General features: G+C 42.1%; 1 protein-coding gene across 1 annotated transcript in view; it reads left to right on the forward strand.

Moving 5' to 3' along the window:
* Positions 1-14,069, forward strand: part of chrdl2 (chordin-like 2) — a 58,276-nt gene extending 44,207 nt beyond the window's left edge. The window contains exons 10-12 of the mRNA XM_072270884.1: positions 1,649-1,831; positions 11,512-11,610; positions 13,442-14,069. Coding sequence (XP_072126985.1) covers positions 1,649-1,831; positions 11,512-11,610; positions 13,442-13,572 — 413 coding nt within the window. The 3' untranslated portion in view covers positions 13,573-14,069. The remainder of the gene's footprint in view (positions 1-1,648; positions 1,832-11,511; positions 11,611-13,441) is intronic.
* The last annotated feature ends 9,914 nt before the right edge of the window (positions 14,070-23,983 follow it).

Consider the following 23,983-nt stretch of genomic DNA (forward strand, 5'->3'; position numbering starts at 1 on the left):
TTTCCTACTCACCTGGCTTCACCTATGACTTTCTAGCTATCCTCCTTCCCCTCCCCCCACCTTTTCTATTCTGGTGTCTTCCAGCTTCCTTCCCAGTTCTGAAGATCTGGTCTTGGCCCAAAACGTCAACTGTTTATTTATCTCCATCGATGCTGCCTGACCTGCTCCAACATTCTGTGTGTGTTGCTTTCGATTTCTATTATCTTCTGACTTTCTTGTGTTTATTTTGTTTTGCTTACCCTTTTCTGTTTATGTAGAGTGGCTGAAATTCAGATTGCTTCTCCCACAAGGGAGAATAGCTGATGAGACACTGGACAGCCAGACTCCCCAGTGCCTTGGTGAGACCACACCTGGAGTACTGTGTGCAATTTTGGTCTCCAAATTTGAGGGAGTGCAACGTAGGTTCACAAGGTTAATTCCTGGGATGGCGGGACTGTCATATGTCGAAAGATTGGAGCGACTGGGCTTGTATACTCTGGAATTTAGAAGGCTGAGAGGGGATCTTACTGAAACGTATAAGATTATTAAGGGATTGGACACACTGGAGGCAGGAAGCATGTTCCCGCTGATGGGTGAGTCCAGAACCAGAGGCCACAGTTTAAGAATTAGGGGTAGGCCATTTAGAACGGAGTTGAGGAAAAACTTTTTCACCCAGAGAGTGGTGGATATATGGAGTGCTCTGCCTCAGAAGGCTGTGGAGGCCAAGTCTCTGGATGCTTTCAAGAAAGAGATGGATAGAGCTCTTAAAGATAGCGGAATCAAAGGTTATGGGGATAAGGTAGGAACTGGATACTGATAGTGGATGATCAGCCATGATCACAGTGAATGGCAGTGCTGGCTTGCGGGGCCGAATGGCCTACTCCTGCACCTATTGTCTATTGTCTATTGTCCCCACTTCAGTGCTGGGGAATGCCAACAAGACCAGGCTGTGCTGGTTGAGTCTATGTGCTTCTATGTATGGCCAAATGAGAAGAGTATACAAGTCCAAAAACAGCAGCTTTAATTGTTTGAGTAGCTTTTTCCAGTGTCCTAACTCTGAATTACAATGGATAATTTAACTGTAGTCGCCAACTCAGTTATACAAAATACTTTTAGTGTAACACACACAAAAAGCTGGAGGAAATCAGCAGGTCAGACAGAATCTATGGAGAGGAATAAATAGTCCACATTTTGGGCTGAAAGCCTTCATCACTATTTTTGTGCTGGTTGTTTTTGTTACCCTGCAGATTGACAGATGCTGTGATCTGGCTGCATGAACTGCAGTTTCTCTCCTGCATCCACTGCTCTCATAAGAATGAAACGAGGGAAAGAGTAGGCAATGCCTAATGATGACACCAAAACTGAATCCCTGTTCTTACTTTAATGGCCTTACATGAATACTCTTCAACAAATTTACCAGATGTTCATTGAAAGAGGGAATCCTAAACTCTTTTTCCATCCTTAACTGAAGGAGACAGAGACTAAATGAAACACCTTTAAACAAATATTCCTAGTCTGGTGGAAATGGTGCCAAATGAGCAGCCAGCAACCTCGATAATATCATTTAGTAAAGATGGTAACATCATCGAAATAACACCAAGGTTAATGTGGCTACTAAATAAAGAAAAAGTTTATGCTAAGAGCTCACCTCTCAGTTTTGTTTCTGCAGTCCCAGAGGTATTGGGGTTTTCTCATGAGGACACTAAGGAAGTGGAATGCAGTGAAGAGACCGTTCTTGTTTATGAGTCACTCTTCACACAAGAAAGCGATTCACAAAAGCGCAGCAAGAAAATTGCTATAATGGCTGATGAACTCCCAGATGTAGAGGTCCATGTCTGGACTCCAGTAAGGGGTGAGTTTGATGCCAGTCAATCAGCTTATTTATCTATGTATCTATTGTCATCTTTCTGAGAAGCAACATGGAGAAAATTCAAATCTGTCATTTTTTTTCCAGATGTTGTTTAACTTGACATGATTCAGGATTAATGTCAGATTGATGAATTTCTTCTGTGTGGATAATGCCTTACTTATTTTTAAAGAGTGTAAATTATTGGTGTTGAGTTATCTTACATGTGCATTGTGTGCCAGCACAAAACTTTCCACAGTGCAGCTTGAAGTATGCACTACAAAGACGAGCTTCTGACTTCTGGCCTCAATTGAATAATTCAGAGCAATGTGTTCTCACACACAACAGGATTTAAGCATTTTATTTCCAATTTAGCAGAAGATTCAGCTGTGTACTTGCCAAACCTGTTTGCAAGTACTGAGTGCTGGTTGTACTGACTTTCACATGTTTAGTCCCAATGACTTCAACTGAGTTGGGGAGGGGAGCAATGCACATGCCAACCAAAGACTGAAGCTTTGCACATTCATATTCCATTTGTGTCCACGAGTGATTGGGATTGAAAGTTATCTTTGAGAAGAACAATTTTTTGTGTCATAGTTGCTTTGCATCTTCTTCTTGCTCTTTTTCCCATCTCCTGCCAGTAGTAGAGAATGAAATTTGATTCCATGTAATCTGACACAATACAGAAAGAAAAGGTCCAGATAGAGTGGACGTGAAGAGGATGTTTCCTATCATGGGGGAGTCTAGGATCAGAGGGCACTGCGTCAGAATAGAAGGATGTCCCTTTAGAACAGATGAGGAGGATCTTCTTTAGCCAGAAGATGGTGAATCGGTTGGAATTCATTGCCACAGATGGCTATAGAGGCCAGGTCATTGGGTATATTTAAAGCAGAGGATGATAGGTTCTTGATTAGTAAGGGTGTCAAAAGTTACAGTGAGAAGGCTGGTGAAAGTGGTTGAGAGGGAAAATATATAAGCCATGGAATGGCAGATCAGACTCAATAGGCCAAATGGCCTTATTCTGCTTCTATGTCTTATGGTCTTATGGTCCCATGGAAAATAATGTTGTTAATCTGCCAAACGACATCATCAGATGCTGAACATATCCAGTGATATCTCTCTCCACCACAGCACCCATGAATCCCAGATTATTTTCAGGATTCAATAGTATTTTTTTCCAGAGAGTTGTTGATAGCAAACAAACGCTCTGTTGCCCCTTTGCTTCACTTGCAGCCACAACTTGCAGCCCGCTGATAGATAAAACCTATTGTGAGATAGTGGATCTTAGTGAGGTATGCAGACAGATGGGGGAATTCTATGGAGGCAAAGGAGGTACTTCTTCAATCCCTGCACTCAGCCCTTCCTCCAAAAGTCTATAAATATCCCAAATTGAGAGCAGTTTCTTAAAGTTATGTCTCAATAACATAGAGAGAATGATAGAACTGTGAAAAATTGTAACTGGGGTTCCTACTCAGATTATGGTTTACTAGTTCACTGGCCTCCAGTCTAGTTTATACATCTACAAAATGTTGAGATTCATTAATTATTTGGAAGTCCCATGATATTATTCTCTCTTGGTGTCCTTGCTTCATCATTACAGTACCTGCTACCTCTCCTATAAAAGCCACATGAGTAGTCTGGAGCCTCGAGGCTGCTGGAAAGATATCTGAACCTGAAATGGTATGGGTTTTCTATCGGATGCCCAGTATGGCTACATTGCCAATATTCCATATTCTTCCCTGATGTAAGTGAGACGTTGAGATATTGGAAGTATTGTGAAATAAATAAGGGCAAGAGAGGTTGTGATGGTAAAGGTTGGGGGGGGGGGAGGTTGGAATCAGGTGATATCTTTTTTCTATTATGCACTTATATAGGATTATGATCCTAAAAACACATCCTCAAATGTGGAAGTAGATGCAATAATAGGTAATGAGAAAAAAACAGAAATATGAAAGTAAGCTTGCCTAAAGCATCATTAGAAATGGAAGAATGCAAAATCTCCTTGTGAATATACGGATAAAACTATTGATGCAAAAGAAAGGGTTAACCTGGAATTATCAATGATAAGAATAGGCAAATACTTGGTTGAAATAAAAAGAAAATGTCCGTTAGAATTAGAAGATAATTTCTAATTCTGTTAGGATAGAACTTAAATAAACATTGATTCTTGGGGTAAGGTGATCAAGGTAGTAGGAAATTAACCGACCAGCCAGATCATCTTTAGGATGTTGTGAGCACAGAATATGTGATCTGAAGAAAAATGGACAGCATTGACTGCAATCAAGAGTAATTCAGCTTAGATGTTTGGTGTGAAGAGTAAAAACAAATGGGAAGGAGTATGGATCATTGAGAAGATAATCAATTAATAGCTAATGATATTGTGGAACTGTAACAAGAGTATTTGAGAACAATCATGACAGTATCTTGGATAATAATATAATATTTATTCTTGTAGCAGTACTGACTCAGTTTGAGGAAAATAAGTTAAAGGATAGCATTTTGAAGCCCAATGTTCTGAGAATGCAAAAGAGAAAAAATAATTAACCAGTGGAACAGTTATTCTGGAAATTCAAAGTAAATTTATTATTAAAGTACATTTATGTCACCATAGACTGCACTACCCTGCAATTTGTTTTCTTGCTGGCATTTACAAGAAAATAAAGAAATACAATAGAATTTATGAAAGCCTATAAGTAACAAGGACTGACAAACAACCAGTGTGTTATTTGTACTAATAACCACATGTTGGACCACAAATTTCAAGCCTACAGATAATAAAATTAACAGCAACATCTTCAATTTAATTGACTGAGGAGTCAATTGTGCAAAGCTGCCATCCACAGGATTATAATCAAATGCTTCTAAGTCAGAATCCCACATAAATGTTCAAGGATGCAAAGGGGATCTTGCAGTGGCTATGAAAGTTAGGAATGAATACTAAGTCTTCATTTTAGATTTCCAGTGTCTGCAATGGTTCATTTTATTAAATTTTAATTTTCTGCTAAATTTCTGATTAATTGCTTAATTTTGACAAATTAAAGAGAAACTTCCACTAAAATCAGAAGATATGTCATAACACAGAATATGATCAATGGAAAAAAATCAGAAAATTATAGCACCTAAATAACCATGTAAGTATTGGGGATTATAAAAAAGTTCCTTATCTGCTAGAATAGCAAAAATGGAAATTATGTTTGAATATTAATCCTTTGTGAAATACAGTTGAAGTCAGAAGTTTACATACACCGTAGCCAAATACATTTAAACTCAGTTTTTCACAATTCCTGGCATTTAATCCTAGAAAACATTCCCTGTCTTAGGTCAGTTAGGATCACTACTTCATTTTAAGAATGTGAAATGTCAGCATAATAGTAGAGAGAATGATTTATTTCAGCTTTTATTCTTTCATCACTTTCCCAGTGGGTCAGAAGTTTACATACACTTTGTTAGTATTTGGTAGCATTGCCTTTAAATTGTTTAACTTGTGTCAAACGTTTTAGGTAGCCTTCCACAAGCCTCTCACAGTAAGTTGCTGGAATTTTGTTCCATTCCTCCAGACAGAACTGGTGTAACCGAGTCAGGTTTGTAGGCCTCCTTGCTCGCACACACTTTTTCAGTTCTGCCCACAAATATTCTATCAGATTGAAGTCAGAAAATGATGTCAAGTCTGATTCATCCTTGGGAGCAATTTCCAAATGCCTGAAGGTACCACGTTCATCTGTACAAACAATAGTACACAAGTATAAACACCATGGGACCATACAGCCGTCATACCACTCAGGAAGGAGACACATTCTGTCTGCTAGAGATGAACGTACTTTGGCGCAGAAAGTACAAATCAATCCCAGAACAACAGCAAAGGACCTTGTGAAGATGCTGGAGGAAACAGGTAGACAAGTATCTATATCCACAGTAAAACGAGTCCTATATCGACATTACCTGAAAGGCTGCTCAGCAACGAAGAAGCCACTGCACCAAAACCGCCATTAAAAAGCCAGACTACAGTTTGCAAATGCACATGGGGACAAAGATCTTACTTTCTGGAGAAATGTCCTCTGGTCTGATGAAACAAAAATTGAACTGTTTGGCCGTAATGACCATTGTTATGTTTGGAGGAAAAAGGGTGAGGTTTGCAAGCCGAAGAACACCATCCCAACCATGAAGCATGGGGGTGGCAGCATCATGTTGTGGGGGTGCTTTGCTGCAGGAGGGACTGGTGCACTTCACAAAATAGATGGCATCATGAGGAAGGAAATATATCAAAGCGACATCTCAAGACATCAGCCAGGAAGTTAAAGCTCGGTTGCAAATGGGTCTTCCAAATGGACAATGCCTCCAAGCATACCTCCAAAGTTGTGGCCAAATTGCTTAAGGGCCACAAAGTCAAGGTATTGGAGTGGCCATCACAAAGCCCTGACCTCAATCCGATAGAAAATTTGTGGGCAGAACTGAAAAAGCATGTGTGAGCAAGGAGGCCTACAAACCTGACTCAGTTACACCAGTTCTGTCTGGAGGAATGGAACAAAATTCCAGCAACTTACTGTGAGAAGCTTGTGGAAGGCTACCCAAAACGTTTGACCCAAGTTAAATAATTCAAAGGCAATGGTACCAAATACTAACAAAGTGTATGTAAACTTCTGACCCACTGGGAAAGTGATGAAAGAAATAAAAACTGAAATAAATCATTCTCTCTACTATTATTCTGACATTTCACATTCTTAAATGAAGTAGTGATCCTAACTGACTTAAGACAGGGAATATTTTCTAGGATTAAATGTCAGGAATTGTGAAAAACTGAGTTTAAATGTATTTGGCTAAGGTGTTTGTGAACAACTGTATGTTACTTAAATGTAACGGACAATTCACCAACTGTTTGAATATCTTTATGAGAAATTCAACTGGTAATGGCTTCATATGATCTATTTTCCATGTGACTTGTAGCAGGAAATAGAAGGCTTACAAGGATGAGACGAGGGGATTCCAGAGAGGCTTCTAGAATGTGTATCATAGTGGGCAGCATAATGTTATTACACGCCACCTGTAAGATCAGGGTTCAATCTGCCACAGCCTGTTAGGAGTTTGTACAGTCTCCCCATGAAGTTGTGGGTTTTCAGGTGCTCTGGTTTCCTTTGGCATTCCAAAGACGTATGGGTCACTTGGGTGTAATTGGACTGCGCAAGCTCTTTGGACCCAAGGAGTCTGTTACCACACTGTATCTCTAAATGAAACAGAATAAAGTAAATTTCCTATTCCTTTTCAGCTGATATATCAATGTCATCTTTCATTTTATATGTCATATCAGTAAAATGGAGACTATTTGGCCCATTGAGTTCATGCTGGCTCTCAAACCAATCCCATTAGTCTCATTTTCCACTTGTTTCCCTGTAACCTCTTCTCACTCACATGGGCATTAACTCTCCTTGATGTTCCTACATTCAACAGCACCAAGGATGATTTACTACAGCAGCCAATTAACCTACCAACCAGCACATCTCCAGGATGTGGAAGGGAACCAGAGCACCCGGGGGATCCCACATGTCCACAAGGAGAATTTGCAATTTCCACACAGACCACTAGGGCTGAGCTATGAGGCAGCAGCGCCATGTGCTGTATTTCTCTGTTACCCTCTAGCACCCAGTTCTTCAGATACCTGAGTGCAAATCCCATCAGGGCAGCTAGTGAATTAAACTTCCATCAAATAAGTCTGAAGAAAGTTGCCAAGACAGTGACCGAGCGATGGAAAATAGGAAAATGCTAGTCAGGCAGCATCTGGAGAGTGGGAAACAGAGTTAACTTTCCAGTAGAGTGAGAAACTACATGTTAGAAAAGCAGGCATATCTCAAGTTGTTGTGAAGCAGAAGGTGCAACGAGAACAAGGGATCGTGTGTAGACCAGGAGATGCTATGATGCTGGTGCCTGCTCAGAAAGGATTCATTAATCAGGATTTGATAAATGAGGATAGAGGAGAGAGACTAAAAGGCAATGTAAGATCTTTAAGAAATAAAATACTGCAGTTGTTGTAAATCTGAAGTAAAAAAGGAATGCTAGAAATTACCAGCTGCGGCGAGAGAAAAGCAGAACTCGTGGTATGGGTTGATAAAACTTCAATACAAATTATCAGTTCTGAAATAAATTGGAATGGCTAGTTCAATGTAGGTTGTAATGTGCCCAGTCAAAAGATCTGGTACTGATCCTTGGGATTACACTGGGCTTTATTGGTACTGTGTGTGAGCTCAGAGACAGAGGTCAGGTATGGGAACATGGTGGTAGATTACAGTGAAAGGCAATACGAAGTTCTGTACATTGAAGAGAAGTATTCAATCAGTCAATGCCTTTCAATCGGTGTTTGGTGTCTCCACTGTGGAAGAGACCATATCATGAGTATGAAATGTAACATAGGACACATGAATCACTGCTTCACCTGAAGGGATGACAGGTCCCAGGGAAGTGTCAGGATCAGGAGGGAGAAGATATTGTGTTCGATCTAATCCATCTGTCCTATTAATGCCCTTCAGGTGAGGAAATATGCTATCATTACCTACCTTGGCCTTGATGTAACTCCAGAACCATACCAAAGCAATTGAAAGCAAACTGACCAATTAAGACATTCATTTCATAGGGAATAAGAAATGGGGAGTAAATGGCGGCTTTGCCAGCATTGGCCATTACCCATCAATAAATCTGGAAAATGATTTTGGCTCATTTTCACGCCCAATGAATTCCCTGGGAACTTTTTAACCCTCACCATGCTGAAGTCTGCCATATTTGAGCAAATGTGAAGAGATACACTGAGTGGCCACTTTATTAAGTACACCTGTGCACCTGCTTTTCAATGCAAGTATCTAATCAACCAATCATGTGGCATAAAAGCAATACATAAAAGCATGCAGACATTGTCAAGAGGTTCAGTTGTTGTTCAGACCAAATATCAGAATGGGGGAAGAAATGTGATCTAAGTGACTTTGACCGTGGAACGGTTGGTAGCAGACGGGGTATTATGATTATCTCAGAAAATGCTGGTCTCCTGGGATTTTCACGCACAACAGTCTAGAATTTGCAGTGAAGGGCATGAAAAACAAAACAAAAGCATTCCGTGAGCAGCAGTTCTGTGGGGGAAAATGCTTTGTTAATGAGAGAGGTCAGAGGAGAATTGCAAGGCTGCCCCAAGCTGACAGGAAGGCGACAGTAACTCAAACAGCCATGCATTGCAACAGTGGTATGCAGAAGAGCAATGCTGAACACACAACACATTGAACCCTGAAGTGGATTGGCCACAGAAGCAGAAGACCATGAACATACACTTGGTGGCCACGTTATTAGGTATAGGAGGTACATTGAAAAGCATTCATACTAGCTAGAAACTTGCTGTACTACTTTAACACGACAGTTTGATTCCTGCATGATTAAATGTCTTTGTTAGCTTACGTGTTTAAAGTAAGGAAGTGTATGGAACTCTTCCATTCCAAAGATGCTATGTGGTGATATAAAGATACTGTGCTCTAGTATTTGCAGCCAGTCAGTTTGAAGCAGCTGACCGGGACAGTCGGAGATGTCAATGCAGTGCCACAAATATGCTCTCAAATTATGTTTAATGACCTCCAGAACAGCATCTCTGCAAACAAAGTCGGTTTGAAACTAAATGCTTCAGTGCACATAAATTTGTTTTACAGTCTTGTAAAACCCTGGTAGTGAAAGATGGTGACATGCAGTAAAGATATCAATTTTCATGGTACCACCCTCTTTATATGTTGTCAGCTGAATGTTAGTAGCTACACAGAAGCAAACTGCGGCACGCATCCTTAAAATAGATTTATACCTCATTGGGATAGGACTGCATCGAGATTATTTAATTCTGTACAGTTTCTAAGTAGTTTCCAAATAGTTTAAAATGGAACAGGGGATTATGGGCATAAGCTTTTAATGCAGTATGCAGAACTTCTGGGAGCTGGCTGGAGCCGTACAATGTACTTCTTTTAGTAAATGATGGGAAATGCTAGTGACCAAAAGCACCAGCTGGCACGGTGCACCACAGAACTGCACAATAGGGCGGTTGTGCCCACTGCTTCCAAAGCAACTAGGTTGGTTGTACTGGGATTTCAAAAAGGTGGCGGCCCAGACTGCAGCATTGCCCTGCTGTTAGGGACGATAAAGCAGAAAGAAGGTTAACTGGCTGCGATTTTGTTGCTGTCTAAAGGAACTGACTGCAGAACACCTAAGTGGAAGCAGTTTCTCACCTACTGATCTTCATGATAAAGAGATTAAACAGAATCACAAAGAAAATAATTACCAATTTAATTGAGCTCCTCTGAATTGATGGACTTTTAATAATGAAAATAATAAAAAGAAGCAATGTTGAACCATTGATCAAAAATTGGTGTGTGTGTGTGTGTGTGTGTGTTTGGTTTATGTGGATACTTGGTTCTGTGAAAATACAGAAATACAGGAGCTTTTTGGCCATGGGAGTGTTGCGTCGCTCCCATGTATCCTGATGAAACAATAAACACAAAATACTCTGCAGATGTTGGGGTCATCTATTGCATCCGGTGCTCCCAGTGCGGCCTCCTCTACATCGGTGAAACCCGACGCAGATTGGGGGACTGCTTCATCGAGCACCTCCGCTCCGTCCACCACAACAGACAGGATCTCCCGGTTGCCACCCACTTCAACTCTGCTTCCCATTCCCATTCAGATATGTCCATACATGGCCTCCTCTACTGCCATCATGAGGCTAAACTCAGGTTGGAGGAGCAACACCTCATATACTGTCTAGGTAGTCTCCAGCCCCTTGGTATGAACATAGAATTCTCCAACTTCCGGTAATTCTCTCCCCCTCCCTTCCTTTATCCCTATTTCACTCTGCCCCCTCCCCCAGCTGCCTATCACCTCTCTCATGGTTCCATCTCCTTCTACTACCCATTGTGTTTTCCCCTATTCCTTCTTCACCTTTCCTGCCTATCACCCCGCTGCTTCCCCTCCCCCATCCCTTTATCTTTCCCCTTACTGGTTTTTCACCTGGAACCTACCAGCCTTCTCCTTCCCACCCTCCCCCCCACCTTTTTTAGAGGGCCTCTGCCCCTTCCCTCTTCAGTCCTGACGAAGGGTTCCAGCCCGAAACGTTGACTGATCGTTTCCACGGATGCTGCTCGACGTGCTGAGTTCCTCCAGTGTGTTGTGACTGATGAAACAATATTTCTAATCCAAGGGTCCTGATGCCAGAGGATTATTGTGATGTTTTCACCATTGTAGGGGGCAGCACAGTAGTGTAGCGGTTAGCGTAATGCTATTGCAGTGGCAGAGACCCGGATTCAATCCTGCTGCTCTCTGTAAGGAGTTTGTATGTTCTTCTTGTGACTGCATGGGTTCGTCCAAGAGCTCTGGTTTCCTCGCACATTCCAGAGACCGACGAGTTAGTTGGTTAATTGGTCACATGGGTGTAATTGGGTGATGTGGGCTTGTTGGGCCGGAAAGGCGGTGACTGTGCTGTATTCTAACTAAATAAAAATCAATACAAGATATATTGCCTAGGAAGAAAGGAAGAACATAAATTATGAATGGTACATTTTATAATTGATACTTGGTGAGTTTAGCCCCACTGTTGAAGGTACTGTTAAAAAAAGATATTTTATTTCACAGTATGAGTTTGTATATTATCTGAAAATGATGGTGTTCATTATTTTCCACCACAGGTGTTGTACACCACATAAGCATGGAGAAAATACCAAGGAGAGACTTTGAGAAACAGGTTAATCTTGGATTTTTCAAATTTTTCACACGGACTACTCAGAGTAAGTATAACATCTCAAAGCTTTCAAAACACCATAGCAATGGAATAAACCAAGTGCGAACATACTGTTTGACATAGTACAGCTTTATAAAAATAACAACTTCTTGACTAGCAGGGGATGCCATTGCTATTGTCTGTCTCTAGTAAGCCTAGAAATTTGTGCACAAAATGTGTGCTCTTTTCGGCTGTCATGCTCAATTGGAAAGGCTATCAAAATGTTGGGATGTACTTGCTTTAATGAATTATCATTGTGGTTCTCTCCCACTGCCACAGCTATGTCAAGAAATTGCTGGGTTTCCACTCTCTATGACTCATGAATGTTTGTGATCAATGGCATGATGATCAAGCTAAGTTTTAATTCTCGGATGAGAGTGAGTTTATTCAATTTTGTTGGAACTGCCCTCAGCCTGGTTAACATAAAATATTTCTTCACTTTCCCAAATAGATAGATTAGATTAGATTAGATTATGGGGACACTCAGTCCTCGTTTATTGTCATTTAGAAATGCATGCATTAAGAAATGATACAATGTTCCTCCAGTGTGATATCACAGAAACACAGGACAAACCAAGACTAAAACTGACAAAAACCACATAATTATAACATATAGTTACAACAGTGCAAAGCAATACCGTAATTTGATAAGAGCAGACCATGGGCACGGTAAACAAAAGTCTCAAAGTCCCGATAGCCCCAACATCTCACGCAGACGGTAGAAGGGAGAAACTCTGCCTGCCATGAGCTTCCAGCGCTGCAAACTTGCCGATGCAGCATCCTCGAAGCATCCGACCACAATCCGACTCTGAGTCCGTCTGAAAACTTCGAACCTCCGACCAACCCTCTGACACCGAGCACCGAGCACCATCTCTGCCGAGCGCTTCGACCCTGCCCCGGCCACCAAGCAACAGGCAAAGCTGAGGATTCGGGACCTTCCCCTCCGGAGATTTCGGATCACACAGTAGCGGCGGCAGCAAAGCGGGCATTTCAGAAGTTTCAGCAGATGTTCCTCCGTGCTCTCACGTCTGCCTCCATCAAATCAGAATTGTGCACGGCATCCTACTTGACAAATTACAGATATTCATCACTGTAGAGGTCGGGTGCGCTGCGTCGCGCTGCCATCTTCTCCTCCCACCATCATTGTTAGAGATAGATACAGAGAATTCAGGGAAAAGATTTTGCCAATTTCATCAAAATTTGCAGCCAAGAGCACAACTTGTTTTCTTACTGAATTCCAATAAAGAATTCATATGCAAATATGAGAAAATCTGCATATGCTGGAAATTCAAGCAACACACATCAAAGTTGCTGGTGAACGCAGCAGGCCAGGCAGCATCTCTAGGAACAGGTACAGTCGACGTTTCAGGCCGAGACCTGACGAAGGGTCTAGGCCCAAAACGTCGACCTTACTGCTTCCTAGAGATGCTGCCTGGCCTGCTGCGTTCACCAGCAACTTTGATGTGTGTTGCAAAGAATTCAGGTGAAACTCTTTTATTCAGGGAGTTGAGAGTATGGGACACTTTGAGGTAAGATACAAGTAGTATTATAGAGGTAAACATGTGAGGGACGAAGGATTGGGAGATTATGTAGAGAGGTCTGCCGGAAATAAACTTGTGTGCATCTTAAACAATGATGAGGGGCAATCAGGTAAAAAGACTCTTTCTGTGCTATAGACTGTGTAAAGTCATTGGGTTAAAAAAATCTTAAATTTTGCTCCATTGCTTTATAATGCCATTTAACCACTTTTATTCAGTTCTCTCACTGTCAACTATCTGCTTAATGGGAGTTGCAGAAAAGTAAAGCACATTGATGTCTTAAATTTTCTACCTTCTTAGGTCGATGGAAAATTTTCAAGGAGGGTGAAGAGCAAATCAGTGAGCAATGTATGAACGAGGGATGTAAAGCGGAGTTAGAGGACTTGCTGAAGGTTTTACAACTGAACAAGTCAGAGAAGGCACACTGCTGAAGTAGGGAGAAATAGGGGTGGAAGAAGGTGAGGAGATGCAATGTTAGATGAAACAATTCTGTTCCTGGCCTGTAGCTGGACTGCAGTGTGGCTCTGTTGAAAGCAAGAGCACCCTGAAAATGAAAATGCGTATCACAGGAAAAAGTTACGAAAGTGAAATCTTTGTACATTCTTTCTTTACAGAAAGAAAAAGTGCTTTTGGAGATGAAAAGAGAAAGGAGGGTGGGCCGAGCATGTATTTATTTGTATTATAAAACACTATTGAAATTACTTATGTGATCTTAATTCTTAGAGTACAATTAGCCTACCTACCAATGTATGTACATTACTATCCATCACATGTAATGCATAACTTGATTTTATGTAAAGTTTCTTTCCTTATCAAATAAGCCTGCAAAATACGTTGACACTAACCTTGAAGGCATTTGTACTTTATTTATGTACTGACATTGTTTCATGCTTCTTTTTTTTTTGAAACTAATAAAATATAACCAGTCTTATAAAGTTTGGTTCTTTAGTTATCTAAATGTTCCCAGAACCATCAATAGCATGACCCTCCCTGGCGTTTCTAGAGCCATACAGTCTTATAGAAATACTTGCTGCCTGTTATTCCACTGGCATTTAGGGCAGTAATGAAGATCCTCCATCTCTGGCAGTGTTCAAGGACTCCTTCACCAGGTCAGTAGCTTCCTCTCGGTTTTCACTACTGTCAGTCATGCAAGTCCCGGGTGGAGACTCAGGAATACCGTTGCATTCAGATATAGAGGGATTCTTCTTCACTGTTTCCATAACAGTTTTGTTTTATCACTCAAGATTGTTAGCCTTGAACTGAACCCCCGAACCTGGTGGACCAATGGACCACTCTTTGTCTGTCCTATACCCTTTGAGCTGTTTGGCATGGGGACCCTATCAGAAGCCAAGTCATAAAGCCCTGACTCCAGCCAACAGTTAGTAGCTCTCAGAGTCATTGAGGCACGCAGGCCTACAAACCATGACAAGGTTGTGGTCCTCTTGGAGGAGTCTTCTAGAAGTTCAGTCTGGAAACATGCTCTTCAGTTCAACCAGTCAAGACCAACTATTAACCACCCACTTACATTCATACTAATCCCAATTTTTATTCTTACCACATTCTCTCAACCTCTCCCACCACCTGCCCCCCGCGCCAGTTTTAACCACTTAGCTAAATGCTAGGGGCAATTGACAGCGGCTAATTAAACTATCAACAATGTGGGAGAAAAATATAGCATGGAGGGACTCTACATAGTCAAAAAGAAAATTTGTAAACCCCACAGAGACAGCACCCCAGGCCCAGATTGAACCTGGGTGTCTAGTATTGTGAAGCAGCAACTCCGAGCTTTACCGCTGTGCTATTCTTCATTGTATATAAAAAAAATGGAGAGAAATAATTTAGGATGACATTTGTCTTACAATTATTTTGATGAAAATTTAGCCTTATTTGTCACAGGTACATTGAAACATACAGTGAAATACGTTGTTTGTGTCAAATCAAATCAGGGAGGATCGTGCTGGGCAGCCGACAAGTGTTGCCGTGTCATTTTTGTTCTCATATCATAAATTGGAGCGTGGTTTCAATATTTAGGATTGCGATAAGTCCAAGAAGCTGGCTGCACAACTCTGGGTGTTGAATGGCCTGATATTTCACTCGTTCATTATGTGCCGTGTTGTACGATGTGGGCGATTGTGGTCTGGACAATGATTGTTCCTGGCAAAGTTTTCTACAGAATTGGTTTGCCATTGCCTTCTTCTGGACAGTGACTTTACAAGCTGGGGCCCCCAGCTATTATCAATACTCTTAAGAGATTTTCTGCCTGGAGTCAGAACCAGGACTTGTTATATGCACCAACTGCTCATACGACCATCCACCACCTGCTCCCATGGCTTCCCGTGACCTTAACTGAGGAGCTAAGCAGATGCTTCACCTTGACCGAGGGTGACCTGCAAGCTAGTGAAGGGAAGGAGCGCTTTACACCTTCTTTGGCATGGACGTATCTCCATCCGGCCACCCAGATATTTACTAACTATAGCAAAAAGTTCAGATCAAAGCTCTGGTGTTCTGCCACATCCGACTGTGAGTAGAATGAGGAAGCTCCATGAACATCTCTGCCCATGTCCAGGCTTGTTACAAAACAAAAGGCAGTAAGATTTCCAACTGTCTTCATTCAGAGTCAACACTCCATCCCAGCCGTCTCCAGAGTTCACCAGCCTGAAGGAAAGCAGTCTTCCAACCGACTTGATTCACCCAAGAGACCTAGAAATGACTGAACGTAGTGCTTCTAGAAATGTTTGCATTGAAACTTCGTTACCGTGCTGCCGCAAAACAACAAATTTCACGGCGTATGCCAGGGATAATAAACCTTATTTTGATTCTGAAAGCTTGATCCAGGGCAAGCCACATTATGAGTCACACTGTTTTACTGCTGCTATAATATTGGCAGAAACTCCTCAACATGGAAAATTCAGTTTAGCAAAATTCCAACAAATCCAAATTAATACTTTGCTGTCCCAGCACTCTCAGTTGTCAGCAGGGTGATGGAATGTGCCACTGACAGTGGTGTCAAAGTGTACTCACTCACCAGTAGCCTGCTCACCATTGCTTAGTTTGTGCTTTGTCAGTACAACTGATTTCCAGTGCTCAGTTCAGTCTTAATCCAAACATGATCAAGGACTAAATTCTAGAATTGGAATGAGAGTGAGTAGCTTTGAGAACAAGGTGGCATTTGACCAGATCTTTAAAGAAACTGTAGCAAAATTGAATTGAGTGAGAAGCCAGGGGAAGTTTTCATTGGTTCATTTACCAACATGAAGAATGATCACAACGAGAGTTGGAATTAACATCTCAGCTAGAAGAAGGAGAATGCAGGAGTCCTCGGCAGTTCCTAAGACTGAATGTTCAACTGTTTCAACGATGACTTTCTCTCTGCCACTGAAAATGACATGGTTTTGTAATAACTGCACAGTGTTTTCTTTAATCTACAATTCATTAGGCAACTAAACAATTCCTGCATGCATGCAACATTTAGTTTTAGGATTATAAATGGCACGTTACATTAATGCTACTCAAATACTGACAATAACCAGCTCCAGCATCCAGCTTCCCTCCATTTCATCAACATCAAAGGCATCCGTTAGTCTTGCGAGACCATGGATCTGCGCCTGGAAAGTCTTCACTCTCCAGGGCACAGGCCTGGGCAAGGTTGTATGGAAGACCGGCAGTTGCCCATGCTGCAAGTCTCCCCTCTCCACGCCACCGATGTTGTCCAAGGGAAGGGCATTAGGACCCATACAGCTTGGCACCAGTGTCATTACCGAGCAATGTGTGATTAAGTGCCTTGCTCAAGGACACGACACGTTGCCTCGGCTGGGGCTCGAACTCACGACCTTCAGGTCACTAGTCCAATGCCTTAACCACTTGGCCACGTACCCACTCCATTTCAACAGTATTATCATTGTTAAATCATCTTTGATTAAAGTCCGGAGGAGCAGTGTTGATCTAAAGCATAATTAGAGCAGTCACTTAATAGAGCAACTGCAAGGGCAGAACCAAAGCTCCTGCAGCAAGAGGCTCAGTTGACCCCTCCCCCGCAAAAAAAATCTATAGATGCAAATACAGAATTTGATGCAATACTCTTCATTTTCTCAACAGCATCTCAATGTAACACCCCGGGAAAGGTTTCACTTTCTGTAGAAGCAATGTTTAGGTTACAGTTAGAGATAACGGATGCTTTGGAATCGAGCTGGGTCCTTTGCTCAGCAGGAGAGGAAGAGAGGAGACGCTGGAGAGAACCAGTCATAGGATTCAACCTGGTGGGGGACCGTGATTCGATTGAATAAGGTGCCGGGGTCTGCCGATTCACTGATCCAGTGAATATGTATGACTTTTAGAAGAGCTGAGCTCCAACTCGTGCACATTTGACTGTTTAATTATAATGGGCTCTTTGTGATCTCTTTTTCTTTTCTTTACTAACCCTTTGGTTAAGTTAAGATTCATAAATATAATTCCTTTACTCGTTTGTAGTGTGCTGTCTGTTATTTCTTGGCACTGAGTTGTAACAGGGTAGCAAATTATACAGTGTCCACACAAACTGGGGTTTCGGGTGGGAAAGTCATCTCAATCTCTTGGGTTTGACGGAACCAGAGTGTGTACTCCCTCAACTTACGCAGCCACGGAAACTGGTGGGGGAGGTCGGGGGAGTCCACCTGAAAATTCAAATCTAAGATGAGAATTTTAATATACAAGTTTGAATGACAAGCCCTCCATAATACTCAATGCTACAAATGAGTTCCGAATACTTGAAGGCGATAGCTTAACAGCATACTGTCATGACAACAACCTTTCCCTCAATGCAAACAAAGTGTTGACTTCAGAAAGGGGGGCGGTGCACCTGCTTATGCCTACATCAAAGGTGTCGAGGTTGAGAGGGTTGAAAGCTTGAAGTTCTTAGGTGTGAACATCACCAATCACCTGTCCTGGACCATTAACTTTGATGTCACGGCCAAGAAAGCTCACCAACGCCTCTAATTCCTCAGGGGGTTAAAGAAATCCAGCATGTCCCCATTGACTCTTATCATTTTGTATCAATGCACTGTAGAAAGCGTTCTGTCTGGATGCATAAGGGCTTGGTATGGCAGCTGCTCTGCACGTGACCACAAGACACTGCAAAGAGCTGTGGGCACAGTTCAACATATCACAGAAACCAGCCATTGACTACGTTTATGCTTCTTGCTGCCTCGGTAAACAGTTGGCATAGCCAAAGATTTCACCTACTTCGGACATTCTCTCTTCTCCCCTTTCCTGTTGGCAGAAGATATAAAGGCCTGAAAGCGCACACACTAGTTTCAAAGAAGTTTCAGTCTCACTCTTATTAGACTTTTGAGTGGACATCTTGTATGATAAGATAGATTCCTGGCCTCACAATCTACCTGGTTATTTACTTTTTTTGTAATACAGGTGTCAAAATAGTTGTTGTGATGCGTCTAGTGTGGTACTGTAGTGGGTAGTGCTTGTTTCTCTCACGTTCAGCTTCCGCCGTTGGCAGTCTTGCGAAAGGGAGAGCTGAATGTGTAAGGCTCTCCCTGCCAGTACATAGCCCCTCCAACAGCAAGCTTCATGTAGTGCGACACATGGAAACTGAGCTCCTTTTGGACTCAGGCTGAACTACAGAGGATGGGGAGGAGGTCTGGCCCCTGTACAGGTAGTACGGTGTGTGGACAAGCCCTGGTGCTCGTGAACCAGATCTCCAGCTATGAGTAAATAGCCCCAATGCCTTGTGGGCAGCCTCAGGAGAGACGAAGGCTACGGGAGTAAGCCCAGATTGCAAATCCAGAGTGGAGCCCCTAAAGCACTGGATTTAACCCTAGTCTAATGACGGGGCGATTTACAATGACCAATTAACCTAAGGTATGTCTTTGGACTGTGGGAGGAAACAGGAGCAACCGGAGGAAACTCATGTGATCACGGGAAGAATGTACCAACTCTTTACTGAGAGTGGCTGGAATTGAACCCTGATTGCCTGTACTGTAAACCGTTGTGATAACCTCTATGCTAGCGTGCTGCTGCACTTTCTCATTTATCTTCACTGAAATTTTTCGGTAGTTTTTACACTTTATTCTGCATTTGTTTTTTTTAATTTACAGCACATCCACAAAAACCACAACCTTAACCAAATCAAATTAAATATTGAGCAGCAAAAGGGAGAAAAATATAAAGGCAAAAGTAAACATACACAGCAGAGGTTCACCGCACCAGAAAACCTCAGTCCTCACCCCGTGGGGAAGTCCAATACAGGGCCCCATATCCTTTCAAAGATGTCCCCTCTGTCCTCATTACATAGTCTCAGTCTCTCCAAATGTAAAGTATTTGCCAGTTCTCTCAGCCACAGATTGGACTCTGTGCCTACGTACATTTTCCACATTTGCAGGATTAACTTCTTAGCAATCACCATTCCAAAGAATACAGCCATTTTTTCCATACATATTTATTCTGCATTTGTGAATTGTTTTACCACACTGTGTAATGATTTCAACTCTATTAACAGCGTGCAAGGCAAGCTTTTAGTCATATCTTGGTACATGTGACAATAATAAACCAATACCAATGTAGTTCATATTATTAACAAAATGAACTGTGGTAATCTCTTCCAGACTCCTCTGATTGCATTTCTCAAACATACAGTAGAGTCAAAGAGGACCACAGCATAGAAACAGGTCCTACAGCCCACCTAGTCCATGCTGAACTATTATTCTGCCTAGTCCCATCAATCTGCACCTAGACCTTAGCTCTCCATACCCCTCCAATCAATGTATTTATCCAAATTTCTCTTACATATTGAAATCAAACCTGCAACCAACATTTCTATTGGCTGTCACTCTACACCTTTACCACACTCTGAGTGAAAAGGTTCCCCCTCATGTTCCCCTTAAACATTTCTCCTTTTATCCTTAACCCATAGCCCAATGTCTTTCCATTGAGGACATTTACAGCAGCAGGTGCTTAAAGAAGGCCTGGAAGGTCATCAGGGACACCAGTCACCCCAAACATAAACTGTTTCAGCTGCTTCCATCTGGCAAATGGTACCACAGCATTAAAGCCAGGACCAACAGGCTATGGGACCGCTTCTTTCTACAAGCCATTAGACTTGTAAATTTACGTTTGTACATTGCAACAGAGTCACGACATGAAGATTTTTACTTCCTCACATTGTGGGACGGATGTAAGATTTAAGAAAATGCAAACATTCTAGTTCTTACCTCGCCCAACTTCAGTGGAAAAATCCTGCTTGCATTCACCCTTTCCATACCACTCACAATTTTGTATAGCTCTATCAAGTCTCCTCTCATTCTCCTACGCTCCAGTCCGAACCTTTTCAAGCTTTCCCTGTAACTCAGGTCCTCAAAATTTGGCAACATCCCCGTAAATTTTTTCTGTACTCTTTCAATCTCATCGATATCTTTTCTGTAGGTGGATGATCAGAACAGCACACAATACTCTGAATTAAACCTCACCAACGTCTTATACAACTGGACGGAGGAAGGAAGTTGGCTCATATGAAAGCAATCACTTGCAAGTTTCCTTCTGGGTCGTTACTAGTCCTTCATCACAACTAGGTCTAAATCCTGGAGCTCCTTGTCACAGTGGCCACAGCAGCTCAGGGAAGTTATTGCACCACACGTCTCAATGACATTAAATGTGAAACTCAAGTTTGATAAAAAAAGACAACGCATGAGTAGATGTTAATTTATAAAGACAATATTATCAATGAAATGAGTGTTGTTAACAAAATCAGCCTTAACATCAGCAAAACTGAATATCTTATATGTTATACTTTATTGTCGCCAAACAATTGGCACTAGAACGTACAATCATCACAGTGATATTTGATTCTGTGCTTCACACTCCCTGGATTACAAATATTAAATATTAAAGATATTAAAAATAGTTAAAATTAGTAAATATTAAAAATTTAAATTATAAATCATACATAGAAAATAGAAAAATGGGAAGTAAGGTAGTGCAAAAAAACTGAGAGACAGGTCTGGATATTTGGAGGGTACGGCCCAGATCCGGGTCAGGATCCGTTCAGCAGTCTTATCACAGTTGGAAAGGAGCTGTTCCCAAATCTAGCCGTACGAGTCTTCAAGCTCCTGAGCCTTCTCCTGGAGGGAAGAGGGATGAAAAGTCTGTTGGCTGGGGGGGTCGTGTCCTTGATTATCCTGGCAGCACTGCTCCAACAGCGTGCGGTGTAGAGTGACGGAAGATTGGTTTGTGTGATGTGCTGCGATCTTCTGCAGCTTCTTTCGGTCTTGGACAGGACAACTTCCATACCAGGTTGTGAACATCTCACTAGAGAATTTATCATGGCAGAGTGGAATAGCCAAGTTAATGGCTGCCTCTTTAAATTACTGATCTACAGTGGGTTCAATCCTAACTTCTGGTGCCGTCTATGTGGAGTACATACTTTCTCCCTGTACATTTTGGGTACCTAGCTTCTTCTCAAATTCCAAAGCTTTGTGCATTGGTGGGCTAACTGACTATTGTTAATTGCCCCTAGACTGTGCTTGAGAGTAGATTTAACAGACGGGAAAATGGAGAGAATGGGTGTCACAATGTGCAAAGAGACAGACTCCAATGTAGAGACGGCAACCAAGGTTTATTCATAAGAATTCCAACAGAACATCAGTGGCCCAGCTGAGTGACATGGTGAGACATAACATTTTCAAAACTAGAACCCCACAGTTAGTACTAATCAGGCACCCGCTTCAGTAATACAAGAATCATGGAATCCCCAAGCCTATCAAAATAAACCTAGCAAGTTTAAACAGAAAGCACCAGGAGACTGCATTGCAAAGAGGGAGTCGCTGGAAAAAAAACACAAAGAAATCTAAATGATTAACGACTCTCTCTTAACAACAATTAACCAAAAATCCTGGAGTGCAACGCTTTCTGGCTCCTCACCCTGGCCTGAAGAACTCATTATAACTGGTTGCAAGAACAATTAGTGGGGGATTGGGTTTGTTCTATGTGCCAACAGAGACCTCAAGGTTCAAGTTAATTTATCTTGCGTATATTGAACCATGCAGTGAAGTGTGTCGTCCGTGTTAACAAGCAACATGCCCAAGGATGTGCTGGGGGCAGCCCGCAATATCACCACATATTCCGGCACCAACATAGCATGACCAAAGTGCTCAGCAGAACAACACAGGACACAACAAGCAACGGACAGCAGTGAAAACAAGCCTTGTTCCCCTCCCCAGCCTCACACACACAGCCTTTTAACACCAGCACAAGTCTCCAGCCTCCAGCTGGCGTGGACTCAGGCCTGCTGACACCAGGGTTTGACTTTGCCAGAGGACGTGCAGAGATTCACAGATTGTGTTCTGGCCAGTGGGGCTCAACTTCTGGACTTCTGATTCGACCTTCGGGCCTCGATCCATCCTCGGCATCCATAACAGCACACGTAAGCCACTGAACACTAGACCTTGCCCTCCAGACTCCTGATTTTGCATGTCATTAGGAAACACGGAAAGCAGGGAATTTATGAGTCTAAGCATTTAATGCTCTTGAGGTTCCTGAAAAGAGCCTCTTTCTCACCTCTATCATCTGTGCTCTCTATTGCCCAAAACCTGCCTTCTTCAGCCCCAGAAAGCGAATCTTGCTGGATCTGACTAATGTACTCGGTAGGACTGATGGAATAGCAGTGCCTTGGACACAGTTTCATCAGTAGTACAAGTCCTGCTGATGAAACTCTGTAAAGTCCTGGCCCGTCTGTGCCATCTATCAAATCTGTCAAATATTTTCAATACTCCTGAATGTCTTTTAGCAATAGTTAAACACTACTAAAACGGAAGTAAACAAATAAACAAGAACTAGTTAAGACAACTAAAACACAATTTAATAGTTGAAATAATTAACTAAATACAAATAATTAAGCACATCCAACTAACCAGTGGAATTCAGGTGCACATTCAATGGTGAAGGACAGCTGGCAAGTATTGACATCCTCAGAGTCAGAGATTCCAACTTACTAGGACTTGTGGGGAGAAATCATAGTGCCTTCAGATAGAGTTATGAATGGGACTAGGATGTTTACAATCAAATGCTGAATACCCAAGACAGGTTCCTGGGGAAGCATAAAAATCCTGAATTTCTTTCTGCAGCTTATATAGACGTGGCTGCTTGCCTGAAATAATATACCAGATAGGAGCCTGCTAGGATCTCCAGGGACCACAATTCTGTCATTGTAATGCCAGCTACTGCCTAGGCAAGGGGGAAATGAAGCACACTTGCACGGGATATCTAAAACTACAGATGTAACTACTGCACTTGAAAGATTCAGTGGAGTTTATCATGAACTTCATGCCAAAGTATAAACCCATAATAACACATCCCCAAAATGTTGTGCCTTTGGGTCTGAAGTGAGAAGTCAAACTGGCTTTCACCCATCCACTTTTGCTTTTGCGCAGGGATCAACCAAACAATCCCCTCCTAAAGCTGTGGGTTGCTCACGGGAATGTTGTAATGGGGGAGTGAGCTTTAGATTTATTTTTTCCTCTCTGAAAGGTGATTGGTCAGTTCTCCTGGATGTAGAGAGTATCCTTCAACAAAAGGAAGCAATCAGGTGAATGTTTTTCTGGCACAGCCTGTGGGCTAGGTGGAAAAATGATAGTTTTGCACCAGTCCCCACAACACCTCTTAGTTCCTATTAGTGCCATCGTGACACCCTCCAGAAACATCATCCTGCAAACGCTGATCAATAACCAGGATTCTGTTGTTTTTTAACTCCTCTCCCTACCCCCACCACAGTCACACTACTAACTTTCCTAACAAATCAAATACCCAGCCCTTCTTCCAATCACTACCTGATCCTGAGCTGCAGCCTCTTTTGTCGCCAGT

This window comes from Mobula birostris, chromosome 10 (genome assembly GCF_030028105.1).
Source record: "Mobula birostris isolate sMobBir1 chromosome 10, sMobBir1.hap1, whole genome shotgun sequence".
In the NCBI taxonomy this organism is placed as follows: domain Eukaryota; kingdom Metazoa; phylum Chordata; class Chondrichthyes; order Myliobatiformes; family Myliobatidae; genus Mobula; species Mobula birostris.